This window comes from Passer domesticus, chromosome 1 (assembly GCF_036417665.1).
Source record: "Passer domesticus isolate bPasDom1 chromosome 1, bPasDom1.hap1, whole genome shotgun sequence".
NCBI classification, from domain to species: domain Eukaryota; kingdom Metazoa; phylum Chordata; class Aves; order Passeriformes; family Passeridae; genus Passer; species Passer domesticus.
This window is the reverse complement of record NC_087474.1, coordinates 13574863-13601909: the sequence shown is the minus strand read 5'-3', so window position 1 is coordinate 13601909 and position 27047 is coordinate 13574863. Positions and strand designations below refer to the sequence as shown.

The 27047-nt window shown below is 41.3% G+C and overlaps 1 protein-coding gene across 8 annotated transcripts in view; it reads right to left on the bottom strand.

Annotated features, from left to right (window-relative positions):
• Window positions 1–27031, bottom strand: part of EPC1 (enhancer of polycomb homolog 1) — a 71644-nt gene extending 44613 nt beyond the window's left edge. For 7 of the 8 annotated variants that reach the window (XM_064397623.1, XM_064397701.1, XM_064397773.1 and 4 more), the window contains exon 1: window positions 12598–13030. In XM_064397623.1, the coding sequence (XP_064253693.1) occupies window positions 12598–12750 (153 nt within the window). In that variant the 5' untranslated portion in view covers window positions 12751–13030. Of the gene's footprint in view, window positions 1–12597; window positions 13031–26050; window positions 26155–26872 lie in introns of those variants that run through there. The other variant, XM_064397916.1, reaches the window with a different exon arrangement.
• Window positions 27032–27047: the final 16 nt, after the last annotated feature.

The following is a 27047-nucleotide window of genomic DNA, read 5'->3' as shown; positions in this document are numbered from 1 at the left end:
AGTACTTGTAAGCTCAGTGTGTTTTAAGTGACATTGTTATTCTCTCCGTGCACCCAGTGAGAGTTAAGTGAGTGAGACAAAATGACTGCCCAATGTCATGTACAGGGACAGTCAGGCAAATCCCATTGTTCCAGTCCCCACAGAGGTGCCTCCTGCCTTTCCACCACTGGTGCAGCTGCTCAATGGGCCAGTCCTGGCTGCAGGGGAATCACGTCACAGTGGTAATGAATATCCACAATTTGATGTGTCTACACAGGATACATAAATGTATCTACAAAATATATAAACATATTAAACACAACAAACACTTCAGAGACTGCTTTGTGCCCTTCTCAAACAGAGTCTGAGAATACAGCTCATGTATCAGCACAAAAACAAAGTTAGGAGAATCCAGAAAATATTCTTATGCCAGACACGCTACCTGTCTCTTTCAATGTGGTGCCATGCCAATTACCAGAGGCTGTGAGGTATTTGTCATTAATTCATTATATCCCTTCTGTGCAAGGACTACTTTAGCTACATTATCATTAATGAGTATATTTATAAAGGATTATTTAGCACATTGTGTTTTGAAAAATATCAACTTGATGCTGCATACATTCCCCCAAAGGATAAAACTCAGAGCTGCCTAAGGTTATGCTTTTGAATTATCAACTGCAGCTTCAGTTTCGTACTGCTTCTCACATTACAGTAACTGCAAGCCAAAGTAAACTGAGGTTCCCTCAATCCCTGGAAATGATACTGTTGCCAAAAGCTGAGTCGGGACCTCGAGTTCCAATTCCACCTGTGCAGACAGTGTCATCTGCCAAAGTGGTGGGCTTACTTCCTTCAAAGTCTCAGCAATAAATCCCATCTAGCATTCCTAGGTAATGTGGATGTGTAATTCATATTTAACAAACATGCAAGAGCAAAGTGTTGAAACAATTCAGAGTTAACTTATCAGCCAGTATTTAACCCTAGGAACTTCTGAAGAGAAATTACACCACAGCCTAAACTGTGCACACTCACTCTCCTTGGTAATGGTGGGAATAAACCACGAAAACAAAACAAACATCCAGCCAGTATAAACACAGTTGTGAGCTCTACATACACACCTGACCACAACGCAAAACAATTAAGGTTAAGACGCTCTCTCCAGCAAAATTAACGCTAAACCTTCTCCGTCCCTCTACTAACTAAACAAATACTTCTCACAGTGTTCCTCTTGGGTACAGGTCAAGTAAGAAGGCAAACTTATTTTGCTGAGAGACAGGACAATGATTTTTCTGAGAATCAACACTGGAAAATATTTAAAATATTATTTTCCAGAAAATTACACCCGTAAAATCACAATTTAATACAAGCCAAAATAAAATGTCAGATACCTCCCTGCTTTAATATTTTAAATTACTGAGTTAAGCCAACTTCTGGATACACATTTAAAAATAATCAGATTACTAAGTCACACACAGGGACCTTTTTTACCTGATGAAATGAATGAATAATGAACAGATTGATGACTTGGTTTCACAAGTTTGTTTTTTGATAGGCTCTCATTTACCAGTGAGACTATGAGTATTTTTCTTACTGCTTCAGAATTTCATACCATCCTGCCACAGAATACAAAACTGTTCCACAACCTACCCACAACAGCAATTCTTCAAAGTTAAAGCTAGTACACGTTTGTTATTTTCCTCAGTAACAGACACTTATTAGGACCACTTCAGAGCTTCTCTTTCCTCACCAGCTTCCCCAGCAAGCTTTGTCTTTATTTCTAGGACATTCTCTGCAGCCCACATCCACACTTAAAGACAGCTAAAGCCCTCAAAGAAACACTTCACAGCTACCAGCACAAGATCCTTTTGTAGTGAAGTACAGATGCTGTGGAAAACCAGGCCAGATATAAGGGTTTAAGTATTAACTGCAACAAACCTCATGTTTTCTGTTCTAGTCCAAGATGTGCCATTTTTTTTCAATACTCTAAACTTCTTCACAAAACAAGACACCTCAAAGCAAATAAATCTCCTTCAGAGGAAGGCTGAGAGCATGAACATGTAACAGAAATTTCTGTTATTCAATCTTATCCTACAGCTCTGGTAAAGATTGATTAGGCAGAGGTGCTCTGTAAACATGCATGCTTCACTGATTTCCCACACACACCTGCTTCTCACAGAACAAACCTTACATTATTGACAAGAAAAGGGAAGCTGTTTTACCTCAGTTTTACTAGTTCAAGTTCCTTCACCTCATACATTCAGCAAGAGCATAAATTCTTGCCTAGTGACTTGAAGTACTAAGAAAAACATTAGTTTCCCAAGAGGGACCATATTAAATGACCTTTAATCCTAATACTTGAACAGTCTCATTTTGTACTTGGCCTACTTCAAGACCACAGCATCTTCATCAGAAAACAAAGCAAGTACACTGATGTTAATAACAACTTCCTTCTAACTGAACAAGATAAATAGCAAGAGAAGGGCAAGCAAGGTCATCATCTTTGGCAAAGAACACATGAAAGCAAAAAAAAAATCCTTGAGAACCAGGAAAGAGTATGTAAGTGCATCTGTTAAGTATCTGAAAGATCCAGCACTTCTGTACAAGTAACCTGCTTGAAGGATTCTGTACATAATACAAAAACATTCTGCAGGACTCTGATTCATTGGCTCTTACCTGCAGCCTTACTCATGAACTTTCCAATAAAACCACCCTGTTGTCTTGAATTCAGCCTTTTTATGAGATTTATCAGATCTAGGTTATTGAATTATAAGTATTTTAAATCACATTACAATACTGCAAAATCTTATTCTGAAGCCAGTTCCTATTTTCTGCCACTCTTTTCAGAATTCTTTCTTGTTTTTAAGTACAGAGAAAAATCAAATACCAAAAAGGCACACAGGACAAGTTCTGCTGAAATACTAATACAGGATGGGGCTGGGGGGAATAGCCTCACCTCAGGGTGAAAGGCTGCATTTCTGAAGCAAAAATGAGGGCACAGGGGAATTGAGAAATCCAATTTTATCATCAGTGTTTAAAGAAACTTAAGAAGGAGAACAAAACTGGAGAATTTAGAAATACAAGAGAATGGCACATTTCAAATAATTAAGTCCTGGTAAATGCCTGAAAGAAAAGATGCTCTGCAAGACACAGAGTAACATGAAGAATGCTAATGGCACAAAGAGTAAAAGAAAAACATCAAATCATGTAAAGTGCTCCCACCAAGAAAGGCATTTTCAGTGAGACTAATGACAGATCCATAGTTTGGAAAAGCAACAGGAACCCTTTCTTCCCCATCCTAAACATCTTTAATTCACAATCATTACACTTTCACAACAACACACCTGACACAAAATCCTTGTGTTCTGAAAAGGAAAATGTGGCAAAAGAATGTAGAATTCATCTTTGCAATCTGACACCTTCCTAGTAGCCATGCTCTGAATTGAACATCTGACCAATAAAAAACCTGAAGACTACAGCTCTTAAAATCATAACAGCAAACAAACAGCAGCACTAGATGTGTGTACAGGGCAGCCTTTAGTACCAATCCCTCTCCTCAAATGTAAGCTTCACAAGCCTTCCAGGCAGGCTACAAGATCTGTGATTTCTGTTTACAACTTGGAAGGAACCTTGAAGTCTTGAAATTGATATAAAGTACTAATTCAAACGGATGTTGGAAAGCAATCCTCTCCACATACACCCTCTTGAAAGCTTCCAATTCAAAAAGCATTAATTTCTTAATTTCTGATTAAATATAAAGGAAACCAATCTTTAAGTACGGTACTTAAACTTTAAGAGGATCATTTCCTCTCTAACTCAAACTATCCATCTGTGCTTGAAGAAACTGACAGAGCAGAAAGTTTCCAAACTTTTATGCCAGCCTCAATTGATGCAATTTACCTTCACATATCTGTTTGCTCAGAACAGGGTTAGTCCTTGAAAGCACACAAAGCAGAACACAGAAATACACACACACAAGCGGATGGGAGAGCAGAACACACTCACTAACAGGAAGAGTACATCTACAGACACAAAGGCAGCAGCCAGCATCTTCTGCCTGATACATCAGTCATTTGATGTGCTCCTTGATACTAAAGCTAGTGTTTCCTCTTGCAAGTACAATGTGGAAAAGTAGTAGAAAAAGAACAAGTAACTTATTACATACACCTATGACCTGCCAAGTACAAAATTCTGTTCTAGCAGAGCAGATGCCTACACATCAACACATACTCAGTCCTATAAAACAGAAACTTGAAAAAATAATGCATTGACTTAGAGATACTCAAAACTGAGACTAAATACCCATAACAAGGTGGTAAATAATTGCATATACATTTCTGAGGGATATAACCATTTTATCAGGGTGCAATTATTGTGATGGCTACAAGCAAAGTGGTATTCTCACTGAAAAGTCTAGCAGATTTAAGGGCTTGCTACATTGTATAATCTTCCTACCTGAAGCAAATTAACACTAGGCAGGTTCCAATGAATAACTCAAATTTTGCTGGAATAAATACAGAATGTTAGCTATTAAAATGAAAAGAAAACTAAGGACACATCACCATGCTTCTCAAACATTCAGGTTACTCAACTATTGTCCCTAGCATTATTCATATTCTGCATATAACTAATACCCAATCCTTAGCTGAAATACATTATATAACAGATCAAAGCTGGAAGATGATGGATCAAAGTCAGGAAGATAACATTTTGGGGCTCCTCTTTAAGGTCAACTGTGAAAATTCTCAGCAGGTAAAGCCTTTCCATACAAGTCTGACTTTAAAATGATTTAGAGTTGACCCTGACAACTCCTCTCCTCCAAATCCCTGCTGGTTGTATTACTTCTTGTGCTCTCACAAATGCTGCTAACAGAGTTCTATTTGTGGGCATCCTCCTTTCCCTGGCTTAATAGAAACAATTTGAGACACATTTTTAAACTCTCCAACTGTTAAACACACTCACTGCAAGTAAGTGAGTGTGAGGTTAAAAAGGTTAGGTGTGCCTGAAGTGTGAACATGGACAATTGGTCTCACTGTACTTAACTCTGCTGTGCAAAAAGCCACGGCTCTTACACAACTTCTCTCTCTGCAACTATTGGGATGCCCACAACAGGGCAAAAATAACCTGAGAATGCATTCATCAAACAAATTCTGTAAGGGCAGTCTACATACAACTTTTCTAGATCAGCTTAAGAAGAAAACTTCTTTAAGAGGAACACATAGAATAGAATCACAGCATATCCAGAGTTGGAAGAGACCCACAGGGATCAAGTCCTGCTCCTGGCTCTGCCCAGAACAATCCCAAGAGTTCCACCATGTGCCTGAGAACACTGCCCAGACGCTTCTTGAACTCTGTCAGGCTTGGTGCTGTGACCACTTCCATGGAGAACCTGTTCCAGTGCTTAACTGTGCTCTGAGTGAAGAAGCTTCTGCTATCATCCATCCTAAACATTACTTGACTCAGCTTTGTGTCATTAAGATTATTGATCTTAATGATCCTTAATTTATTATTAAAAGGAAAAATCTCTTTCAATATTAGTATTATAGACAATAATCAAACTGAAGTCTGCCAATTCATATGCTCTTTAACTTCAAAAGAGAATCTGGACCTCCCGGAGAAGCCTCTGCCATGCAAAACCAATTCCCACTATTTTCTGGAAGTTTAAGTATTTCCAGCATTACTTCAGAGCACAGCACACACACCTTGACAGTTATCACATGCTTGACTGACAGCACATACAGAACACTGCCTTATCACACCACTTCCACGCAGACCCCTGCTCACAGCTTCAAGTTAGTGCCTGACTTCCCTACGGTGTAACAACAGACATATGCTGTGATTCCTCAAGTTTAACTCAGAACTGTCAGCTCCCAGGAAGGTGTCAAATCCCAGAGGTACAATCTATGGGTCTTCTTAATAGATGAAGGCCAGTGAAATACCAGAAGCAAAATTTACTCAATCTCATTCCAGACTCAAATAAATTCACCAACCTGTAATAGAAGTCTATGCCACCACCATCCCTCTGACTTGAAAGAGAACACTGCTGCTACAGGTGGGTTTCACATCACAGGACTAACAACATTCTTCAGGCAGCTGAAGGTGGTGCATGAATTGATCACTACAGAAGCTACTCCTCATGATCTGTCAGATTTCCTAACTTGCATGAATGCTCAGAATAACTTAAATATAACTTAAATAACACCAACAGAACACAAAACTTTGGTGTAACTAAAGATGGAATACACAGGAAATCATCACTGTTACATGTGAAATTAGGCCCCACTCGTCATGAGTTGCCACATTTTTTCTCTCAAAATTCTCTAAGCATCTGAAACCTTTTTCACACAGGTACATCTGAAGTAAATGACTAAGCTTAGTACCAAACTAAATGTTAAAGTTAAGTTCATGACATGACCTCACAGAAAAATCTCTTCCAGCTACAAACTGAGGTGTCTGTAGACTTTAGACAAAACTGCAAAAAGCCCATGTTTCTGTCTTCCCCTCCTATCAAGCATGCAGGTTCTTGGAAACCTAACCTACAAGTTCAGTGTATTTAAAATTATGCACTAAAAAAAGGTTAGACTGGCATACAAAATTAATGCCTTTGCTATCAGTGAGCAGCAAAGAAAAAACAATGAGCAGCAAAAAACCACAACATAAACAAAAAACAAGACTCTTCCAGTTTAAGGGACTCATGAATCCAAGACTATGCAAAAGAAGATGTCTCTACTCCCCCCATTTACTTCAAAATCCCTTAATGTTTCAGTTGTTCTTTTCTAAAAAGAGACCAGTAAGAGAATTCAGTTCTTCTGCTTAAGATTTCAGGACTTCTACAGCTGGAGGGGGGGGGCACAGATTCTCTTCTGTTAGTAAGCAAAAAACTTCATTGTTTCCTAACACCACATCAAAGGTGAAAAAAACAAAACAACCAAGCCCAGACTGGAAACGAATGATTCAGTTACAGTACCTGCTAGGATTTCACATTCACATAATTCTGATGGCCCCAACAGGATTCTAAAATACTCAATATCCATGAATCCTGTGTCAATAAGGCTGTGGTTATTTTAAGAACACTTAAGGCACCACACACAAAATTATACACACTTCCATGGATGCACTCAGAAAATGCAGCTTCTTAAGCTGGCAAGAATGTAATAAACAAAAAAGACTGGAGTAGCTTTAGTGAAATTTCCATATATAAGTTAACACTGTTCATACACTGACTCACTACACCTCAGCTACATGCTTACTTCACATATTTTGAATTCATCAGGGTTTAGATGGTAACACATGGGTGCCTTTTTGTACATTCCTTACCAACTTTTTCCCTTGACAAGCCATAAACAGCTGTTTCAGCAGCAAGAGGCCCTGGATATGGTAGCCTCCCAATGCCTGCAGTATGGATTTGGGAGGAGAAAGTTTTCTGTGCAGATACAGTTGGCAGAGATCTGTGCTAGCAGTGCCCAAGGCAGTTCCATGGAAAGGACGTGATCCTTGAGCCTATCCAAACTGGGTAAATGAAAATTTACCATGTAGTGCTTTGTTAAATTAAGATACATCCTATTAGAGAGTATGTTTGAAGTGCTCTGAAGCATTTGAATGCACATTAGCTTATCTTCACTGGGTCTTCTATAGCATTTAGCAAATACTGACAGGTCATGCTGCAGGGGTAAGAAGGGGGAAAATTACATCTAATGAAGAAATTTTAAAAAATAAGATTTTCTTAAGCATCCCCAAAACCAGGGCAGGAAAGATAATACAACTGTGGATTTAAAGAGATCAAAAGCACAGTTGAAACTATTTCAACACTTTGCTGAAACACCAGGTAACAGAGTATGACAGTACCCAGAAATGATAATTCCACATACAGAGCGAATTCCACCCGCTGTGCAAGCTGTCAGTTACACCATGACACAAATACAAAGGAAAACACTAAGAACTGAATGAACAGCTGTACTGATTATAATTTGGGACTCTGGGTGCTTAATTCTTCTATCTGTAACTAGCAACACTAACTAAAATTAGAAATCAAGCTTTAAATTTAAACTGTGATCCACAAGAGATAACTCCATGTAGTGCATCACTGTCAGAAATCTTGTAGGACAAGCAAGCAGCTACTCCAGAGCTGAGGTGAGGACAAGGACTCACCACCAGACCAGGATGCCAGTCAGAAGGGGGAGTTAGGAATAACTCAATAAAGCAACAGCACTCTCCTGCCTCTACACCAAATGCCAGAGACACTGGCATTTTAAAAACTTTACCTGAGGGAGAAAGTGCATTTAACCTACAAAAACTTGAACACACAGAAGACAAAAATCAAAATTACTATCCAAACGTTAGCAAACCATAGTACTATCAGAATTTACATGAGGACAACAAACTCACTCAAGGAAAAAGTCAAACAACCTCCTTCCACAAACCCATGATAATTCCCACAGCCCTAAGGCTGTTATTAACTCTGAAAATGTCACCAACACAGACAAATTATTAGGTAATTAATTTCTCAGATGTAAGGAAGGGACTTAATTAAAAGTATCTCTGCTCATGCAAATCTTTGCTAGGGCACTGCTTCAACTCAGAAATTAACTCCCCAATATTTTAAAATGCCTTAAAATGCTGACATGATGTCCTTCAAACACATGGCTTCGCTCCTTATTAAAACTCCCTTGAAAAAACTGAAAACCCAATTATACTCAGTCATTTTCCATAAGGATATATTTTATAAATTACCCACAAAGTCTCAACACCCCATCCCCCCCAGCCCCCAAACTTCTATTTTTAAGATAATCTAGAGGCTAGGGATGTAGAGTGTGCTCTTTCTACCTTCCTTTCAAAAAATGCAAGGAAAACGTGTAGTTTCTCTTGGTTTGGTTGGAAGCCATCAAATCTAGGCTGCCTGTAGAGCTGTGCATGCTTTCTTTCTGAAATGTCACTGAACATGTTCAAAAAGCTTCAGTCTGTCATATTTTTTCACTTTTTATCCCGCTTAACTAAAGTTACCTCTGCTCTGCTTTCCCAGCTGTCTCCTTTCAGTCTAGAGTCTGAATTTCTAGTTAAAAAAAAGCAACATCCTCGTCAGAAACAGTAAACCACAGGACACACAAAGCAACACCTTTTTTACAGTCCTTTTTGAATGATAAACAAATCTACTCCACCTACTTGTTTATTCACAGTTATCAACAGACTTGACAGCCAAATCTGCTTTACTGTGTTATTAACAGTGGTCTGCTGTCTGGTTCTCAGAATTACAGCATTAAGGATTTGTTTTGCTCAAAACCAGCATTTTGAAATAATATAGGGGATGTTTAGTGTTACATAAGATTCATTGCTTTCTGAAGGGTTGGTTTTTTAAGATGTATATGATTTTAGTTTCTTAGATGCAGCAACAGACCTGGCAACAGCCACAACGTGTCTGCCTCAGAAACCTGGCAGCTAAGCCACTGTCAGGACCCAGGATGAGCTGGTAACCTCCACTACCACTGACTGCAGGTCAAAGAAGTTTTTTACCAGTCCTTTACCTCCTAACAAAACCACTGACTGAAGCCAAGCCATGGCCAAGCAAGGCAGACTTGTAACAGAATTAACACCACTTAAGGCCCTTAGCTGTCACTTCCTTTAAAAGGGTTACTATATCCACTGCAGACTCCCAGAGACTCAGCAAGGTTGTTTTCCTTCAGCAGACTCTTAGAGAGTATCACTTCTGAGCTGAAGTTTCCAGTTGTAATAAGGAAGATGCACTATTTTCGCTATTTACTTCTTTGTAGGAACATGATGGGAGAAAGATAAGATGAAAGGGAAGCAAAATAAGATTCTTTTTTGTGCATCAAAACAGTAATTAGTCATTTAAATATCTTGTGACTCAATGCCTGAATATTAAATCTCTTTGATTGCATTTTTCCCTAGGGAAAGTTATTTAGTCAAGAGGAGAGAGAACTCTTAGCTCCAAATATCTGTTCATTTAAAATTACATTTATGCAAAACTCAAACCTATGTTAGAATTCTATTTATAGAAAGTTATAAATGCTAATTCACACTAGTTGAAGACACCCTCTCCTCCAAAATCTTGTGGACACTTTCCCATCTGTCTGTAATAAAACATCTATCATTTCTGTAAGCATGAGGGAAAAAAATCCTCCAATTCCAGTCTTCAGCTCCATAACACAAACTATAAACTTTCCAAAACCCTGCATGGCCTGAAGTTTGGGAAACAGAATACAGTATGGTATTAAACCTATGAGGTTTGCCCCAACTTCAGTCACAGAATTGGGCTCTCTGTTGTCAACTAATATAAACTGAAGAGAAAGCTTTTTAGGGCAACAAGAGGGAAGGAAGGACATTTAGCAAGTCTGCAGAAACAATAAGTAACAAAAGTTTAATAGCAACTATTTTATGTATGAAGGTCCAAAAGAAGATTCAGAAGGACACCTGTGCTTACTGATGGCAAATGTATTTTTTGGGGGTGTTTGTGTGTGTACACACATATTCAAAACAAATGCAGGAACAAACTCCAGCTGTGGAAAGTGTCTACTTACTCCTAGAGCTAACCCTCAAAGCTATCTTAGGAAACAAAAGCATCACATTAACCACAAAAACAAGTCTTATAATTAATGTTTAAATTTTTTCCTTGCCCATGACTATGTAGGTAGGACATACATGTCTGGGTTTAGGCAGACAATGCAGACAGCCCATGTAATTTTCTAGCCTGAAAACTTGTAACTGCCAGGCAAACAGTAAAAGAGAAAGACAGCAACCTGACATTTCTACAAATAAATGCACACATGCAGTCTCACTCTCTTGAACTGGGAGATGAACTCGGCAAGTGTCACAGCAAACAACAAAATTTAATATTCTGGTACAAGAGGAAATAAAAGGTGCTTTCTCTCATATTCAGGATCTGCAGGTATCAATTCAGAATATATCTACTGGGCCCAAAAGAAACACAAGCATCCTAAGCACTGCTACTTAAATACTCCTCAATCAATACCATGCCAAAGTTTTAAGCATCTTCACAAAAATAAACACCACCATAACAGCCCAATAAAATACAACCTACTAATCACCAAAATAAAGAAAAAATCCCACAAAACCGCTACACTTCACAATACTCATTTCATCAGATGTGTAAAGCAACTTATGACTTCCAGAAGACTTGGAAATACTATATGATGTTAAAATGGTGAGGAGTTATGTTGAAAAAAGCCTCAGAGAGTGGTTACTCTGTGGACAACAACATGCCAAGTGCATTACTCTCTAGAAACCTTTCTGCCTGGAGACACTTCATAAAAATTCACTGAGTCCATTAACTAAGAGCAATAGTGCCACAAAGAGGAAACTCCATTTAAAGATGATACGTCTTTTAAAACAAATCTAACTCCGAGTTTGCTACATCTAGAACTAGGAACTAGAAACTTTACAGCCTGTCACCTTCAAAGGACAATTTTTCTGACAACTAGAAAAATTCAGGACTATGACACTCTTAACAGAATCATGGAATACTCTGAGTTGGAAGGGACCCACAAGGATTACTGAGTCCAACTCTTAAGTGAATGGGATCCATACGGGGATGGAGCCCACAACCTTGGCACTTCCAGCACGCTGCTCTAACCAACCGAGCTAGTGTCACCTTTGTTCTCAGCACCAAATTTCAAAACCTGCTTACATAACTGTATTTCTGCACTACTTCCCTATTTGCTGTGCCCAATGCACAGATGGAGAGAACTGATTATACTACGGAAATAATTAAAGATTTACAACACTGCAAATAATGCACTTCAGAGCAGAGTCTTCAACAACAACAGTTACCAAGTGTTTTACCTTCAGCAAAAACAGCTACTGATTGTTTTACCTATCTTGGAAAGTGCTGAGTGAATGATTAAATGACCCTGAAGTTCAAAACGGTTTAAAGTTTCATCCTCCACTGAGACAGCAAAACTGAGGAGGAAGTGATAGACTTTTAGCCTCTAACACGGATTTCCTTACTCTGAGTAGTGCTTCAGAACTGACTTTCGTGGGGGCCGTCACAACTTTATTTACACCGCGCCTGCCTGATGGCACTTGCAGGGTTCTTAGATAACCCTAAACACAAATCCTTCCACTTCCTCTCTCCGGCAGGGCACAAGGAAAAGGCACGGGCCCCGCCGGGCCCCGCTCCCCTGAGGGCGGCCGGGCCCGCGCGCGCTCCCGCCGCCGCGCGCCCCCCGCGGCGCCGTCCGGCTCGGCAGCGCCCCCCGGCGGGGGAGCGCGCGCACGGCGCCGCCGCCGGGCCCCGGCTGCTCCGCGCGGCTGCCGCACCAGGCCCGGCCCAAGGACCGAGACACAAAATGGCGGCCGCCCCGCTGGGTCACGTGACCCCCTTTGTGCCTTTCGGGGCCCCGCGGAGGGGCCGCCGGCGGCCGCGGGGCACGAGCGGGGGGCGAAGGGGCTGAGGGGCAGCTCCGGGCGAGGGCGCGGTGAGGGACGGCCGGGCTCGGCTCCTTCGCGCCCCGGGTGTCCCCCCCTCCCGGCGGGCGGGGAGAGTGGGGAGAAGATGGCGGCCATTTTGTGCTTGCGCAGAGGCGAAGGTGGGGGCCCGGGTGCGGGGGGGATGGTGGGACCCGGCCGAGGGGGGGGGGGGGTCTCACGTACCGACTCCTCTTCCTTCTCCATGCCCGTGGGCATCTGCGGCACGGCCCGGTTAATGGAGGCATATTCGGCCAAGTCAGGCAGGTCCTCGCAGCGGAAGACGGGCAGCGGCTTGGACGCGTCCAGCGCCCGGGCCCGGAACGACAGTTTGCTCATGTTAGGCGGCGATGGCGGCTCCGGCTGGGAAGGGGGGGGCGACAGCAAGCGCGCTCCGAGCTGAGAGCCGGACCCCGCCGAGCGATCTCATGGAGGGACCGGGGCTCCCCCGGCGGGGCGGGGCGCACTCCGACACGGGGCCCGGCGGCGCCCGCTGGCGCGGCTGGGCTGGGCGCTGGCTCCGCTCCTCCGCCGCTCCGGTTCCGCTCAATACGCCACGGCCAACATGGCGGACATTAAACCTCGACTGGCCGCCTCTTTCAGCCAACCCCAGCGCCACAGCCATTCCCACACTGCATCGCGCAGGGCGCGGGCACGGCGCCGCCCGGGGGGAGCGCGCGCGGCGCGGGCACGGCGGCGCGGGCTCGGGAGCGCGGGACGCTGCGAGCGGCCCGAGCGGGCTCGGGAGCGCGGGAAGGCTCGGAGGCGCCGGAGCCGGATCGGGGCGCCGGGATCAGGGGCGCAGTCGGGAGCAAAGGGAGTTTTAACCAGCGTGTGCGGCACCGCTCCGCCCTCCGGCCGCGGAGCGGTGCCGCGGAGCCGCGCTCCACTCCTGCGGGTGAGCAAGTTGGGGCAGCCCCCAGCCCCTCACCCCGAGTGGAGCCTCCACCGCAGCCGCGCCTGACCATGACAGCTCTGGGAAACCTGGGCGAGAGGGGCGGGGAGGTGCCGGTCCCGACCTTTCCGGCCTCTCGGCGGCCAGACCGCGGGACAGCGGTGCCGGGCTCTGAATTGACCCCGACCGGGAGGGCTGCGGTGCCCGCGGCCGCGGCCGGAGCGGCGCCCCGCGAGTGAGGGGGTCCGGCCGCGGGGCGCCCCTCGCCTCAGGGCCCGGCCGCGGCCCGCAGCCGCCCGCCGGGCGCTGTCCCGCTCCGCGCCGCCGGACCGGGTTCGCGTCCGTGCAAAATAAAGGGGAACCGCGGGCACCTGCCCGAAAACGGTGAGGAGCCGTAAGAACCGGGCACCTCCACCACGGCATTTCCACCCCGTTTTTCCGAGGTTTTCAGAAACTTAGTCCGGCAGCAAAGTGCAGACACGTGAACTGGTTTAAGCCTTGCGTGGACTTAAGTTATTATCAGTGACCCGCTCAAGCGAGCTCACCCCAGGCAATGGGTAGAGCCCACTTGAGCGTGTCTGATTAGGGGAGCTCGTTTACATCTCAATGAGTCGATTAAAGTGATGCACTGCTCGGCTCTAAGCGAGGGATCGGAAGTGCCGAGTTAGCCCCGTCTCGGTGCTCTCTGCGCAAGCCGCCCCAGGGCATCCGAGCGCGGCCGCAGCAGCGCCCGACCCCGGCCCGGCCGGGCCCGGGCTGCGGCCGAGGAGCTCTGTGTGCTCGGCCGTGTTCTCGCACCGGGTTATGTGTAATTCCAGCTCTCTAGTAAAAGCCATCTTCTCGAAGTTACGCTTAGTTCCATTTAAAATGCGAGATAGTTTTCTGTTGACTGAATTTAAGTGTCCCTCCACTTTTAATGCAAAATAGTTTAGTTTTTACTGTCACACGAGAATCGGTGGACAGAACTTAGTTCTTTATCACATACTACTTTTGGGGAACAGAACTTTCAGAAATACGGCAAAAAAAAATCTTATTTTGCTTAGCAATTCTCTATAATAGAAGCAAAAGCCATTTTTAAAACTCCACCACCTCTTTAATAATAATAATAATAATAGTACCACCACTCTCCTCAACCTTAAGCCACTACTAGACTCTAGATGAAATATTACTCGATGCAGTTGTTAACAGAAGATTCAAGCCAACTATTTTCATGACTGTTTGGGAAAACAAAACCTGCTAGGTTTCCCAAGCTGCTTAAACTTATTTGGCTTCATAACTTCTCTTGGATGCTAAATTCTACCTGTACTGCAAATAGGTAATGCAGTGGAAGACAGCTGCTGGAGAGAATGAGACTGTTTTTTTTTTTTTAAAGGGAGGCTTTTTTGTTGTTTTTTATTTATTTAAGGAGAGTGGCATGAACTAAGAAGTATCATTGTTTTAATTTGTATTTCAGTAGTTACATCAGAATCAAATCTTTAAACATGCATATTGCTAATTCTAAAGCTTAAAACACACACTAGTTAGAAATATAATCCTAAAATAAATTGCCCTTAAAACATCTACACCTTTTCCCACAAACACTAAACAATTTAGTGTATCCAATTAGCAGACAAGGTGCTGAAAAAAAAGAACAAAAAAATCGCAATATGCTGTCATAGATTAGCTTTGACTTTAAAAATTAAATGAAAATTAAACATCTGGCAGCTAAGCAAAAAAAGGCCATTAAGTATAAGTTTCCACTTATACTGATGAAAGGAAAACAATATATAATGAACATAATGAAAACCAAAGTACTGAAAATACCCTGAACTATAAAGGAAGAATAATCAAGTTCAAACTTATCCTTAACTGACCTTTGCATTTCTAACCCTGCCACAGGCTTGAGAGAAGTGCAGAGCAAGCAGAATGGACAATAATGTTTGGAAACAAAGAGGACAGTGCATTAAGAAAAACTTTTGGCCTGAAACTCTTGGACTCATCAGCTTTTAATGTTTTGCCAATAAAAGAGATTGTGTTAAAATATTTTGTAGCAAAAGATGATTAGCCCTCAAAATTAATTTGCTAGTAATATGGGAAGTGTGATAATTGAGAACAAAGTAACATCAGGGCTGTTCTGTAAGAGATGGTGACAGGAAAAATTATGGAACATAACCAGACTGATATTTCCATTTTATCTTCCTTTCAGTAAGAAAATGCAGGTATATATTAGGGTTTTTTCCATTTTGTAGCTTTTACCAAAATGCACACTTTACATCTGTAGACATCAGTGCTGCACTATGACAGCAGCTCATGCAGAATTGGTATGTTTTGTATAGTGGCCAAAATACTATTTGCAAGGTCTCAGTAAAAGTTCAGTAACTATAAATTAGTTTGTTGAACCTAAGTGCTATGTGTCTATTTTAAAAACTGAACTATAAGGTGAAGTAACTGAAATATAATGAAAAGCCATTTAGAATTGCTATCACTATTGCTTTTTAAACTGCTGAAATCATTTGGGGCATTTATTTAAGGCTTTATCTTTTTATGATCACAATTAAAAGGACAAGCTTAACTAAAATGAAAGCACTTTGTGTATCAGCTATGCAGCTCTAAATATAACCATTTAAAAATACATCAAAAGTACTAAATTCAGACTGAGCATTATGGGCAAAGATAGAACTTGATCCATGCACCTACAGACAGGGGTAGGGGTCTCTTTTGCTCTCATCTAACTCAGGTTTGTGAAGCCCAAAAAGGTAACTTCTGTTTTGGTTTGCAATTCCTGTGTACTGTTTGACAAGTTTTAGAAATTGTGGTATTTAGTTAGTTTTATGGCTTAAAACATCTCTGAGTTCAAGAAGGACTTCCAGTCATTTATTTAGGCATGAATTGTGGCCTTTGGCACATGGGTCTAATATTGCCTCCCATTCTAGCAGCAATCATCACAAAAGTACTACACATGACGTGCATATAGGTTAAACCATGTCACTTTTGTTGCCTTTTTGGCCTCAAGCATTTTGTATTTTAAGGATGTAAAATTCTAAGAGGCAGTTGTCCAACTTAAAAACAAAAAGCTTTCTTAAATATTTTTTGGGGTTTTTTTTAAATTATGGTTTGTTTGTATTTTGTATTGCATTAAGCTATACACTGACTTTTGTATCCACAAATATTTACATTTTCTTTTTTTCACTCTGTGACTGCCTGACACCTTGCTTCTAATAATTCTTCATTTATTTATACAGCAGTTTTGTTGATCTGGTTTTTTTTAATGCTTTAAAAAAAATACTCCAAAGTTGAGTCCAGCATCCTCACGACAACTAAGCTGATCCTCAAACAGATATGCCTTGGAGCCATATCCAAAAGAGAAGGAGAAGCCAGTGGCCAGCAATTCTCTTACTGAGAAGAGACAAAGCTAAGGGAGGAGCAGCAAAAGCTATTGCCAGATTTCTAGTTTTCCAGTGATAGCTAAACTCTTAGAGGTGGTGGAGGCAGTTGTCCATAGGAGGACTAAGACTTCAAAAGGAATTAATGACTAAGGATTAATGATCTAATTAATGATTTAGGATTATTATTTTACAGACTCATCATTGTCCCAACATCACCTGGACAGATAAGCAAGAAAATGGTAAAATGGGCTCTATCTGAAAACACAAATTATTTGATAGAGTGTTTTTAGTGCTGTCAGAAGAGAATCAGCTTCCTTGATATAACTTGTTTTGTAGACTTAAGGTTTTATATGTCTAGGGAAAACACGTCATAGTGGAAGCAGTTATTCTCTTAGATACTGTGGTGGTAAAAAGACACAAATTATGCTGAGACTCTTAAGTCTTGAAATACATCTTTCCCTGTTTAAGTTTTAATGGATTCAGAACAGGTGTCCTAGGAATTGTAAAGGTCAAAAGTGACTTATGATTTTCTCCTTCATGTTGTAATTTTTTAGCACATATCCCCTCTAAAATACTGTGCTAGACACACCTTGAATTCTTGATTTAGTCATCTTTACTAGCAAGTAATTTCACAAATTAATTGTTTAGGATTAAGTAGTAAGATAAAAGGGAACAAAACAAAATCCAAAAATGTTTGATTTTATGCTCTGAGATTTTGCGTTTTTTAAAAAAATCTTTATCTAAAACATTTTGTATTCTGACATACAAAACAATGAGAATACTAAAATTGCAATTCATCACGTAAACACAATTTGAGCAGGGTGGGCTGGTTACCACCTCTGACTTAGGCATGGACTTCTGCAAACATCAGATTATAACACATGAATAATCTCTGAGTCAAGCAAATTTAATCACATGATCCTGTATTATTTTAAGTAGAAGAGCCAGAGCAGAAGGGCAAAGCCCTTATGCTTTTCTTGCAAAAATCCCTAACACAAACAGCAAAAAACCCAAGCAAACAAACAAAAAAGCAAGCAAAACCACAACCAAATTAAAACAACCCAAAACAAACAACAACCAACCAAGTATAAAAGCCCTGCCTCCTCCTGCCAACACAATTGCTAGTTCATCAATCAGAGAGCTAAGGATGTCTAACTTTGATATTCTGCAGAGTATAAGGTGGAAGGCTGAAAAAGGAAAAAGAAGCAGAGAAATTATAGCTGTACACAGGTCTGCACACTGTCCCAAATCCTTTAACTGACTACTGAGCTAAAAACAAACAAAAAAACCCACCACAAACATACACATGGCACCACTACATAAAGCTCAACTGCCAGTGCTCACACCCCAGCATGGGATAAAGGAGTAAATTTGGGACAGGCTCTGTGCCTTTGCATGACTTCAGAAACTTTACTTCTACCCTGGTAGTTGCCTGGCTCTATGTAAATGCAAATAAAATAGCAAATTCAGTTTAATAGTAAGACCTGAATGTGTTACTATTACATGCTTTAACTTTTTACATTTTTACCTTACACTTCCAAGATAGAAATGCTGTCTTGAAAGTCAGTTTATGAAAAATATTTCAAGTGCTTCAGGGCTTCTGGTTAGTATGATCAAGTACTTTCAAACTTCAAAATTACATTGCTGATGTTAAATAATGTGGAGTTAAGATGATATGTTACTATAGAACTTTATATATAACTTTATATAACTATAACAAAGACAAATGCTTTAATTTGCAGTTCCTGAATCAGAATGAAAGTAGGTTATCTGCTTCTCTCACACAACTGAAAAAAACAGTGACTTACACCTAGACAGGAATTAGCTTGGCTTCAGAAATCTTTTGGTGCAGGAAAGTACATTTGCATCTTAGAATGAAGAGGCATTTCCTAACATATATGTTTAGAATTTTTAAAATTATTTTAATTTTAGTGCAATCTACCTGCATACCTACAGGGTGAGTGAACTCTAAGTTCCACATCAAATAAATACAGATGTGTTATTAAGTACCTTATACAGGCTATACCATCTTTAATTAACATAAATACATTTCTCCAAAGAAATGAAAAAATACAAATAACTCAGCTTTTGGAATTCCAAAGCTTGTTATTAGCTTGCAAGAACACAAATATTCTTTCCATTTTAGAAGTGAATTTTTTACTACACACTGTAGCTTGATTTATACTAAATTAAGCATGAGTGAATGTTATAGAAATATTGCTTGTCTTCTGGGATACAAATAATCATGATCATATTTATAACCCACTGTTTATATATAAAGTTAAGAAAGCATAAATTAATAATGCTGCATTAGTCAGGAAAAAGGCCTAATGAATTAAGCTTGACTGTAAATATCCAGCAGAGGAGGCTAGTTCTGAATGTAAAACTGATCAGATTAGACTGTTTTGAGATATACTTATCTATATAACTTTAAATGATAGCAGATGCTTAAAAATGTAAAACTCTGATAGGGTTAACCTGAAGAAAATGTAATTTGTGATGTTTTTCAATATTTAGAGAATGCAAACAACTTGTGGGAGATGGAGAGATGTTGAGAGGGAAGTGTTTTGGTCTAGATGCAAACATGAGAAGAAAAGTAGAGAAATCACAGTGTATTATTTTCTCTGTCACTAATGTAGGTGGGATAATGGAAACCAGAAGCACTGTGATATCCCTGGCATTTTCTTCTCAACTCCCCTGTGAAATCCCCAAATCTGCTGTTAGGGCAGCCTGAGAAGCAGAGCCAAATGGAAGGTGGTTTTCTCAAGTCATTCAGGTTACAAGCAGGTAAGACTTGACCCCCCTTGTCCATCTCCAACAAAGACACCCAGTTCCTGTTCTCTTATTGTGCAGTGTGTCAGTTTTGTGGCTGTTGTGAGATTCTGCTCCTCTGACCAAGAGAGCATGACAGACCCCTGTCATTGACACTGGGGTTAACGTGCACCAGCCTGCCCCCGGTCACACGTGCCAAGTCTGCTCAGCTGTTCACTTATCAGCAACTCAGGAAGGGTGTTTGCATAGAAAGACAACCTCATTTAAAAAATAACAAGGGAGAATATGAAAGATGGGAAGAAAAACAGTTTCTCACATTAAAGTAGCTCATCTAGAGGTCTGCTTGACTAGACCTTCCAAATCCCACAGATGCCCATAACCCCCAATTTTTAACTTGGAAATTGATTCCGAGATGACAAAAGAAAGCAGAATAATTTCTTATGGAATCTTCATTCATTATGTGCTTATAGATGGATGTGGGCTAAACAGAAAGTGTCTATGCAGAGTTATCAGATGTATGTTTTTCCCCCCTCTGTTCTCTGGCATAGTTTCTCCTTAAAAGATGCTGATTGTAACACTTTTCTTGAATTGTGAATACACAATCACTTTGGCTAAAGACATCAAGATGTTCTGCCTTGTGTGGATATCTTTAAGAACATCAGAAATAACACAGCTGCTCTGAATTATAACCTTTTAAATTAAATTTTAAATTTTCTTGAGAAAGAAAACTCTTTTCAATAAATCCAGTCAGAACACGTGCCCTATCTACCCCATGCATTACAGATGAAAAAGTGTCAGGTGAAAGGATCCTTTCTAGAAGTTATCTTTTCAGTGATCAGGTTATGGCAGCACCAAGATTCTTTAGTAAATAGAAAGGGATGCCTTGAAATCCCCAGATCTGAGTCACTTGATTTTTAACTGTTTGAACAGACATGGAAAGCTCACTCTTATTTTATTAATGAATATTCCAGATGCACACCCCTGTGAGGCCAAAGGTCTTGCCTCCATTTAGTCATTTTTTCAAGGCTCTGAAGGAAAGAGAGGATTAAGAGCTAACTTTTCATTACCTAAGTCATGCACATGTCAGTATTAGCAAACTCAAGGCATGGGATATCTCTGATTAAGCAAGGGCATTCATATCTAAGCTAGTCACAGAAGGCAGATGGAGACCTGATGAAGATAGTCAGTTAAATTTAAGATACAGTTCTTATCACAGCAGACATCCAAAATTTGGTTGTGTTTGTTTGCTTGTTGTTTTTGCTGTTCTTGGAGTCCTTTTGTCATTTTTAAAGCTGTGATTTCCTTGATCTCTTTCTTGCCACTGAGGATTACAGATTTAAAAATATTCCTCTAAAGGCAAGTGAAAGAAAGAAGTTCTACATGAATGTATACAATACAAGGATTCTGATTCACTCAGAAGCCACCTTACAGTAAATCCAGGGACTTGCGAGTTAACATCACCTTACACGCCCATTTCCCAGATCTCTAACCAAAGGAAAAACCAAAATGGAACCTGACAAAAGGACGACTTCTCTGGGAAGAACACATCTGCTCACTGTTCCCTGGAATTCCTACATTTCACATTTAAACACTGAATAAAATCCATGAGGCAGTCCTGGGAGCGGGGATGAGATCGAACCCCACCTTTTCTCTCTTCCTCTGAAATGCCAGTGTTCAGTGCATTGTAAAATCTAACTCGTCCTTTTCCCATTCCCTAGCAATAGTGATCCAGGTTCTGCTCAACAACATAAGGTGGCGAGTTAGCATCCCCCATTTTCAGTCGTTTGCTCCAAGCTGGAATTCCTGTGGACTACATTTAGAGCTCTTGCTATTTTTATTGGTGCTCAGAGCAATAGACATTGCATCTGTAGCTACTGTTTTCTGTTGTATGGTGTTGGCAACTTTCCATTTACCATCCAGGAGCTCCACAACAGCATCCCAACTCGCTGCCCAAGTAGTGGACACCAGGACTCACATGTTACTTGGCAGTTCCCATCTCTCTGTCATTTATATTGGGAGATAAGCAGAGAGAATAATTTTTGGCAAATGTACTTACTTTAAGCACTGCAATACCTTCTGACCATGAATTTCAGGCACTAGCTACTGTTTGTAGAGAATTGATGAAGAAACCTTCCTATTAAGGAAGTTTATAGTGTTGTCTTGCTCCTGGATAGTCCAGTGGTAACACAATAAACTGGAAATGTGACTTAGTAAAGGGTTTAAAGAAGCCCACAGGGCCTGAAGCCACTGGTGCGTGATCACATCTGTCCAAGGCATATTTTGTTGCTCACAGCAGCAACACAGGAGTTCTATTTCAAAGCACTGACATTCCCCCACCCTGTATATTGACTCAAGAATTTAAAATCTAGGACTGTCTCTTCATTGCAACATGAATTAACTTCTTGTGCTATTTGCTAAGAGAGGAAAAATATGAAGAATGCTAAAAGGTGGAAGGATGTGCTAGCTACAGCAGTTCCTCTGGCATATAGGATTTAGAGCAGATAATTTCATAACTGTGAAAGGTCATGCAAATATCAGTCTGGAAGAGATGTGGAGAGACCTAACTTTGTAGAAGATGAGTCTGAAGCAGGCATGTAATATATTGTCCTTTGTTCACCACTGGGAAACAGGTGATCCTTGAAGCAAGTTTTAAACTAATTATTTATTGCTACAAGTTGATGCTGACAAGTATGATGTGGAGAAGTACAGCTAGCAAAGTTATGAAATAAGAAAGGTGAAAAACAAGATTATGTCATAAGGTGTCCAGCATAGAGATAGCCCCCTTGCCTTTGAAACCTTTTTGGACCAAGGACACAATGAATACTTCAGAGCCCTCAAAAGATAAGAGACAGGAGTCCAAGGCACCAAGGTATGTTATCAGCACAGGAAACTGGTGAGCACAGCATATGACTCAATGAACTAGGGGGTATGGCTTTTGTTTGAGCTAAGCCCCAAATAACCTTCTTCTACACCACCAACCCACTTCTGAGAGGAACTGTTTGCATGGTATTTTGGTTAACTTTGGCAGCTGATTGCATCTGCCTGGGGTGTACACATCTTGCACTAACTACTATTGACAATTTCAGACAGCCATTTTTACCATGGCCCTTACTTGAGTACATAATACTAGTAACATTAGTAAGAGGAATCTCACCAGGGCACAAACAACGTTTTGGTCAGTCAGGTTGATTTAAGCTCTTGAAAAAGATTAGTTTATAGTATGATCCCATATTTCAAATAGTTTTAAGCCAAGAGACCCAAATATCTTTCAAAGGTGTCTGGACTCTATATAAACTTTCTAGGTGGAAGAAAGGAAAACTGTATTAGGAGAAAAATACATTAATTTTGGCACCTTAGAAATGGAGGTATATGTAAGGGAGAAGATTAAGAAACCACCAAAAAAAAAATAGAAAAAAAGAGTTCTTATGCTTTAGGTCCTGGAATCCCACATACTGGTATTTCAGAAGGAGCAGGTGGGGAAAACACAATAAAGATTGAGCTACCCCACAGAAATTACTCTTCCAGGAATTCCTGCAGAAGATGCAGAAGGTAAATTAGTTGATAGTTTTGAGAGGATACAGAATCTTAAACACTTCTTACTCCTTACTGGCAACACAACGTCTCAAAAAGGAAGGAGGAGATAAGTGTGAGAACCACTGAATTGCAGAAGATCAGCACTTCACTCTTCTCACCTTACGATTTGATGGGAGTAAAACCAGACACTTTCATCAGATGCAGCTTCAAAGTTGCAAAACCACAACCAAAGTTAAAGAGTAGCCTCATCTGAATGGGAGAGAGGGGAGAACGTGTGAAGCAAGTTTCCATTCATATTTCATGTTCTTGCTGACTTCACTGAGCTCAGAGTGACTGTGAGCCACAAGATCACAACAATCTGTTCACGGCCTGCATGCACAGGGTGCAGCCACAAGAAATCACCACTTTCGTGGTGCAGGATGATAAGAGGATGAAAATACCTTCAGTAAGCACCTCAGTTTATCATTTGCTCAGTGCTGTTGTCCATGGATGAGCACACTGAGCATTGGTCTAAATGATGTCAAAGAAGAAAAGCTGCATCAGAATTAAACAACCCAGTGATCCTCTAAGATTGATAATTATTGTAATAAATTCAACAACTGGCACTACTTCTGTTGGCATACACTGTGCCCAAAATGCCAACCTTATGTTCTAGTGATCAGGTCTCAGAAATGGAAATGGAGGGTGGCCAAAATCCACACTTTCTAAGAGGGTTTATGTCTTGATATTTGTCCTCAAGTCTAAGAGTTGTACCAGGACACCAAGGAAGTAATGGTCATAATGCACTGTCATAGGCCACCAGGTCTCTGCTCTAGCCAAGAATCCATAAAAGCAGATCTTGTCTGACAGAACAGAGATGATAAAAGCTGGCTGCTCTCTTGGGTGTACATTTGGTACTGGTAGGAGGTTGCAAGATGTATTTTAACTAAGACAGAAGCAAAATTTACCTTATTTTAAAAAAGAATAACGAATAAGAGACCATTACAGAGATCTATTGAAGTTGTATATCAGTTTCCATAAAACTAATTAACTTAATGAGCAAACTCTCTGAACCAATATCTAAATGCATTATTGAAGATTTAAACATTCACAAGAAGTTCAGAGACTGTTTCAAACTGCCTCGTATTTGTCAAATTTATTCTTTGAAAATACTGAAGACATTGAAATGTGAAATAGATGCAAAGGCCCCTAAAATTATCAGCTTCTATCACTCCAAAATAACAGGCATATAGATTCCTTAAAAATGTGTTAAATTTAATGTCAAATTTGTTCCTGAACCTGTTGAGTTTCCAATATATGCTCTGATCACAGGCTTGACTATGTCTTCCCACCCGTCTTAGAACATTAATCACTTCTGTTTTCTTACACCTAATATGGATGTTAGCAGAAAGCCTTCTAATCCTTTTGCACTTAGAATCGAGGTGATCTGTAGGTTGTAACAAAAGAGAACAACACACATTAACATGTATCTATGTATAAAGACATGTAAAATGCATGCTCCACTTAGCAACAGGAAGGAAATAACCCACCCACCTCAGGTGAATCTTCTTACAATCTGAAGGACTACATTAGGTTTTTCTCTTCTTTTCAACCCACCTTCATGCACAACCCAAACTCCTATAGACCTCATCAGGAGATTTGCATATGCAAACACGACAGCGAGGGGGACCTTGGGGTTTGCTCAGCAGCCGTGGATGGAACCTTTAACTTCACAACAAGCAAACAATGGACTAGTTGCACAATAAGTGTGTGCCAAAGCCTTCCATATTGGCTGCAAAAAATAATTTAAAAATCTTTCATCTGCAGCCACTGTAAAATGATTTTGGGGGTGGGACCGAAAATCTCATCACTGAGGAAAACTGGACCCTAGGTACAGGATTGGGGAAAAAAAAAAAAAAAAAAGAGGATCTGCTTCATTACACAAACCAGCGAAAGGGTGAGGTCATGCCTCTGCCGGGCCATAGTTCATGCGACACTGCAATTTTCTAGAGATACAATTTCATCGTCATTCTAACTAATTTGCGGTTACTTTTGATACAGAGAAAAAGAAAAGATACAATAGATCAACCCGTGCCCCACCTTTCTCCCTCCGGCCCCCTCCCCCTTTAGAGCCAGGGACACGAATTGTTTCGGAGCCCCACAGCGCCACCAGCACAGAGCAATGCAAAACAAAAAAGATCTCCCACCGGGTGAAAAAAAAAAAAAAAGAAAAAAAAAAAGAAGGAAAAAAAAAAGAAAGAACCTAGAAAAATGCCAAAATTTACAAAATGTCTCCCAAATGTACCTTCTTGGAAGAAAAAGACCAAACAAAACACTCAACCTCCTCCCTCCTCCCACCCCCCCCCAAAAAAAAAAAAAAAAAAAAGAACAAACAACCCAACACCAAGACATCTAAGTGAAGTGTCGGGAAATAAGAACCTTTATATAACTAATGCTTTAAGCTAATTATCACAAGAGCTGGAATTTGTAAATAAAAAGGTCACTGTTTAGTAAGAGACATAACTTAATATAAACGCTCTTATGTCCATCTCCACCTTCACCATACCAAGGGCAGTTTTCCCCCTTACTTTAGACCAAAGTAATCCATCAAGAGCCATCACAAATGGCATTGTAAACTCTTTTCGCTACCACCAGACCGTACAGTAGCAACATAATATCCTTCTTCATACACGAGAGCTGCATTATATTTATATAGACAGTCACATATTTGCTCCTGGATCCGTTTATTACTCGGTAAAGAATTCCCCCCTGCCCCCCCGCCCCAACAAAAAGCCAGAACCAAAAAAATAAAAAACCCAAGTCCATCTGGAAAATATTTGAGTTCTTATGCTCCTAAACTGAAGTTAAATTGTTTTTAATCTTCGCGTGTATAAAATTTTAAAGAGGAAACAAAACTGACTTCAGTAATTGTGGCTATTAAGGAGACACCGTTGGGTGGGATTCACATGAGATCAAAGCTATGAAAAATACAAGACTACGTTTTGTTCATCAACACAACGAAAATCCTCCACAGCACTAACACACGCCAAAAACCCGCAGAAACGAATATTTTTGGTTAAAACCACAAACTTACCTTCGAAGAAGGCAGCCCTTGCAAAAGGGCTGTAACAATATGGACTGCATACTCGCTCTCCTACAACCAGCCACCTCCATGCTGCAAAGGGCTTCCCGAACATCCTTAAAATATTTCGCAAATGCAGAAAGTGAGACTTTTCTTTTCTTTCCTTTTTTTTTTTCCTCCCTCCTCCCTCTTCTTTGCTCCCCGTGCCCGTCACCCCGCCGGGATCGCCGGGCGAGGAAGGAGGCGGCTTGCCGGGGGTCGGCGGGCGATGCCGGCGGGCGGCCGGGGCGGGGGACCCGGTGCCGCCGGGGTCACAACTTTGCCGGGGCTGGCGCTGGCTCGATGGGCTCGGCGGGCAGCGGCGCCCCCGCCCGCCCCCCGCTCCCCCCGCCGCCGCCGCCTGGAAAAATGCAGTGTGCCATTTTACACCCGCCTCTGGAGCACACAGGACCAAAGTCTAGCGCTGGTTTTCGGTGACACTGCAAAACTACGGCTCGCCCCGCGCAACCCCACGCCTCATCCTCCCCTCGGAGAGAGCAGCTGCCTCTTGAGAATTCATAAAGAAAGACAGTTGGACAAAATAATTCCAAGACTTCGCCGTTTTCCCTCCGTCCCTCCCCCCGCCCCCGCCCCCACTCCGAAGCCCGCAGCAAGTTTGTGCCGCCCGGCGCATCCTCGGCCTCCCCCCGCGGCACCCCCGCCCCGCCGGGCTCCGGCAGCCTCGCAGCATCCGAAAGAGCCAGTCATGCCTGAAACAAAATCCATGATTCCTGGAAAGTGGGGAGGCTTGAATCCCGACAAATCCTCAATTTACTTACAATTATAAATACCTACCTTATGAAAGGACTAAATTAACACTAAATTCAACAGATACATCCGTTACGGCAGGAATAGTTTTTCCATAAATACTGTTTTAAAAACCCCTCCTTATACTGACTGACAGAATTCTACCATGCTGCCCACAAACAAAATGGCTGTGGCACCGAGTTTTTTGGTTCCTCCCACTGTG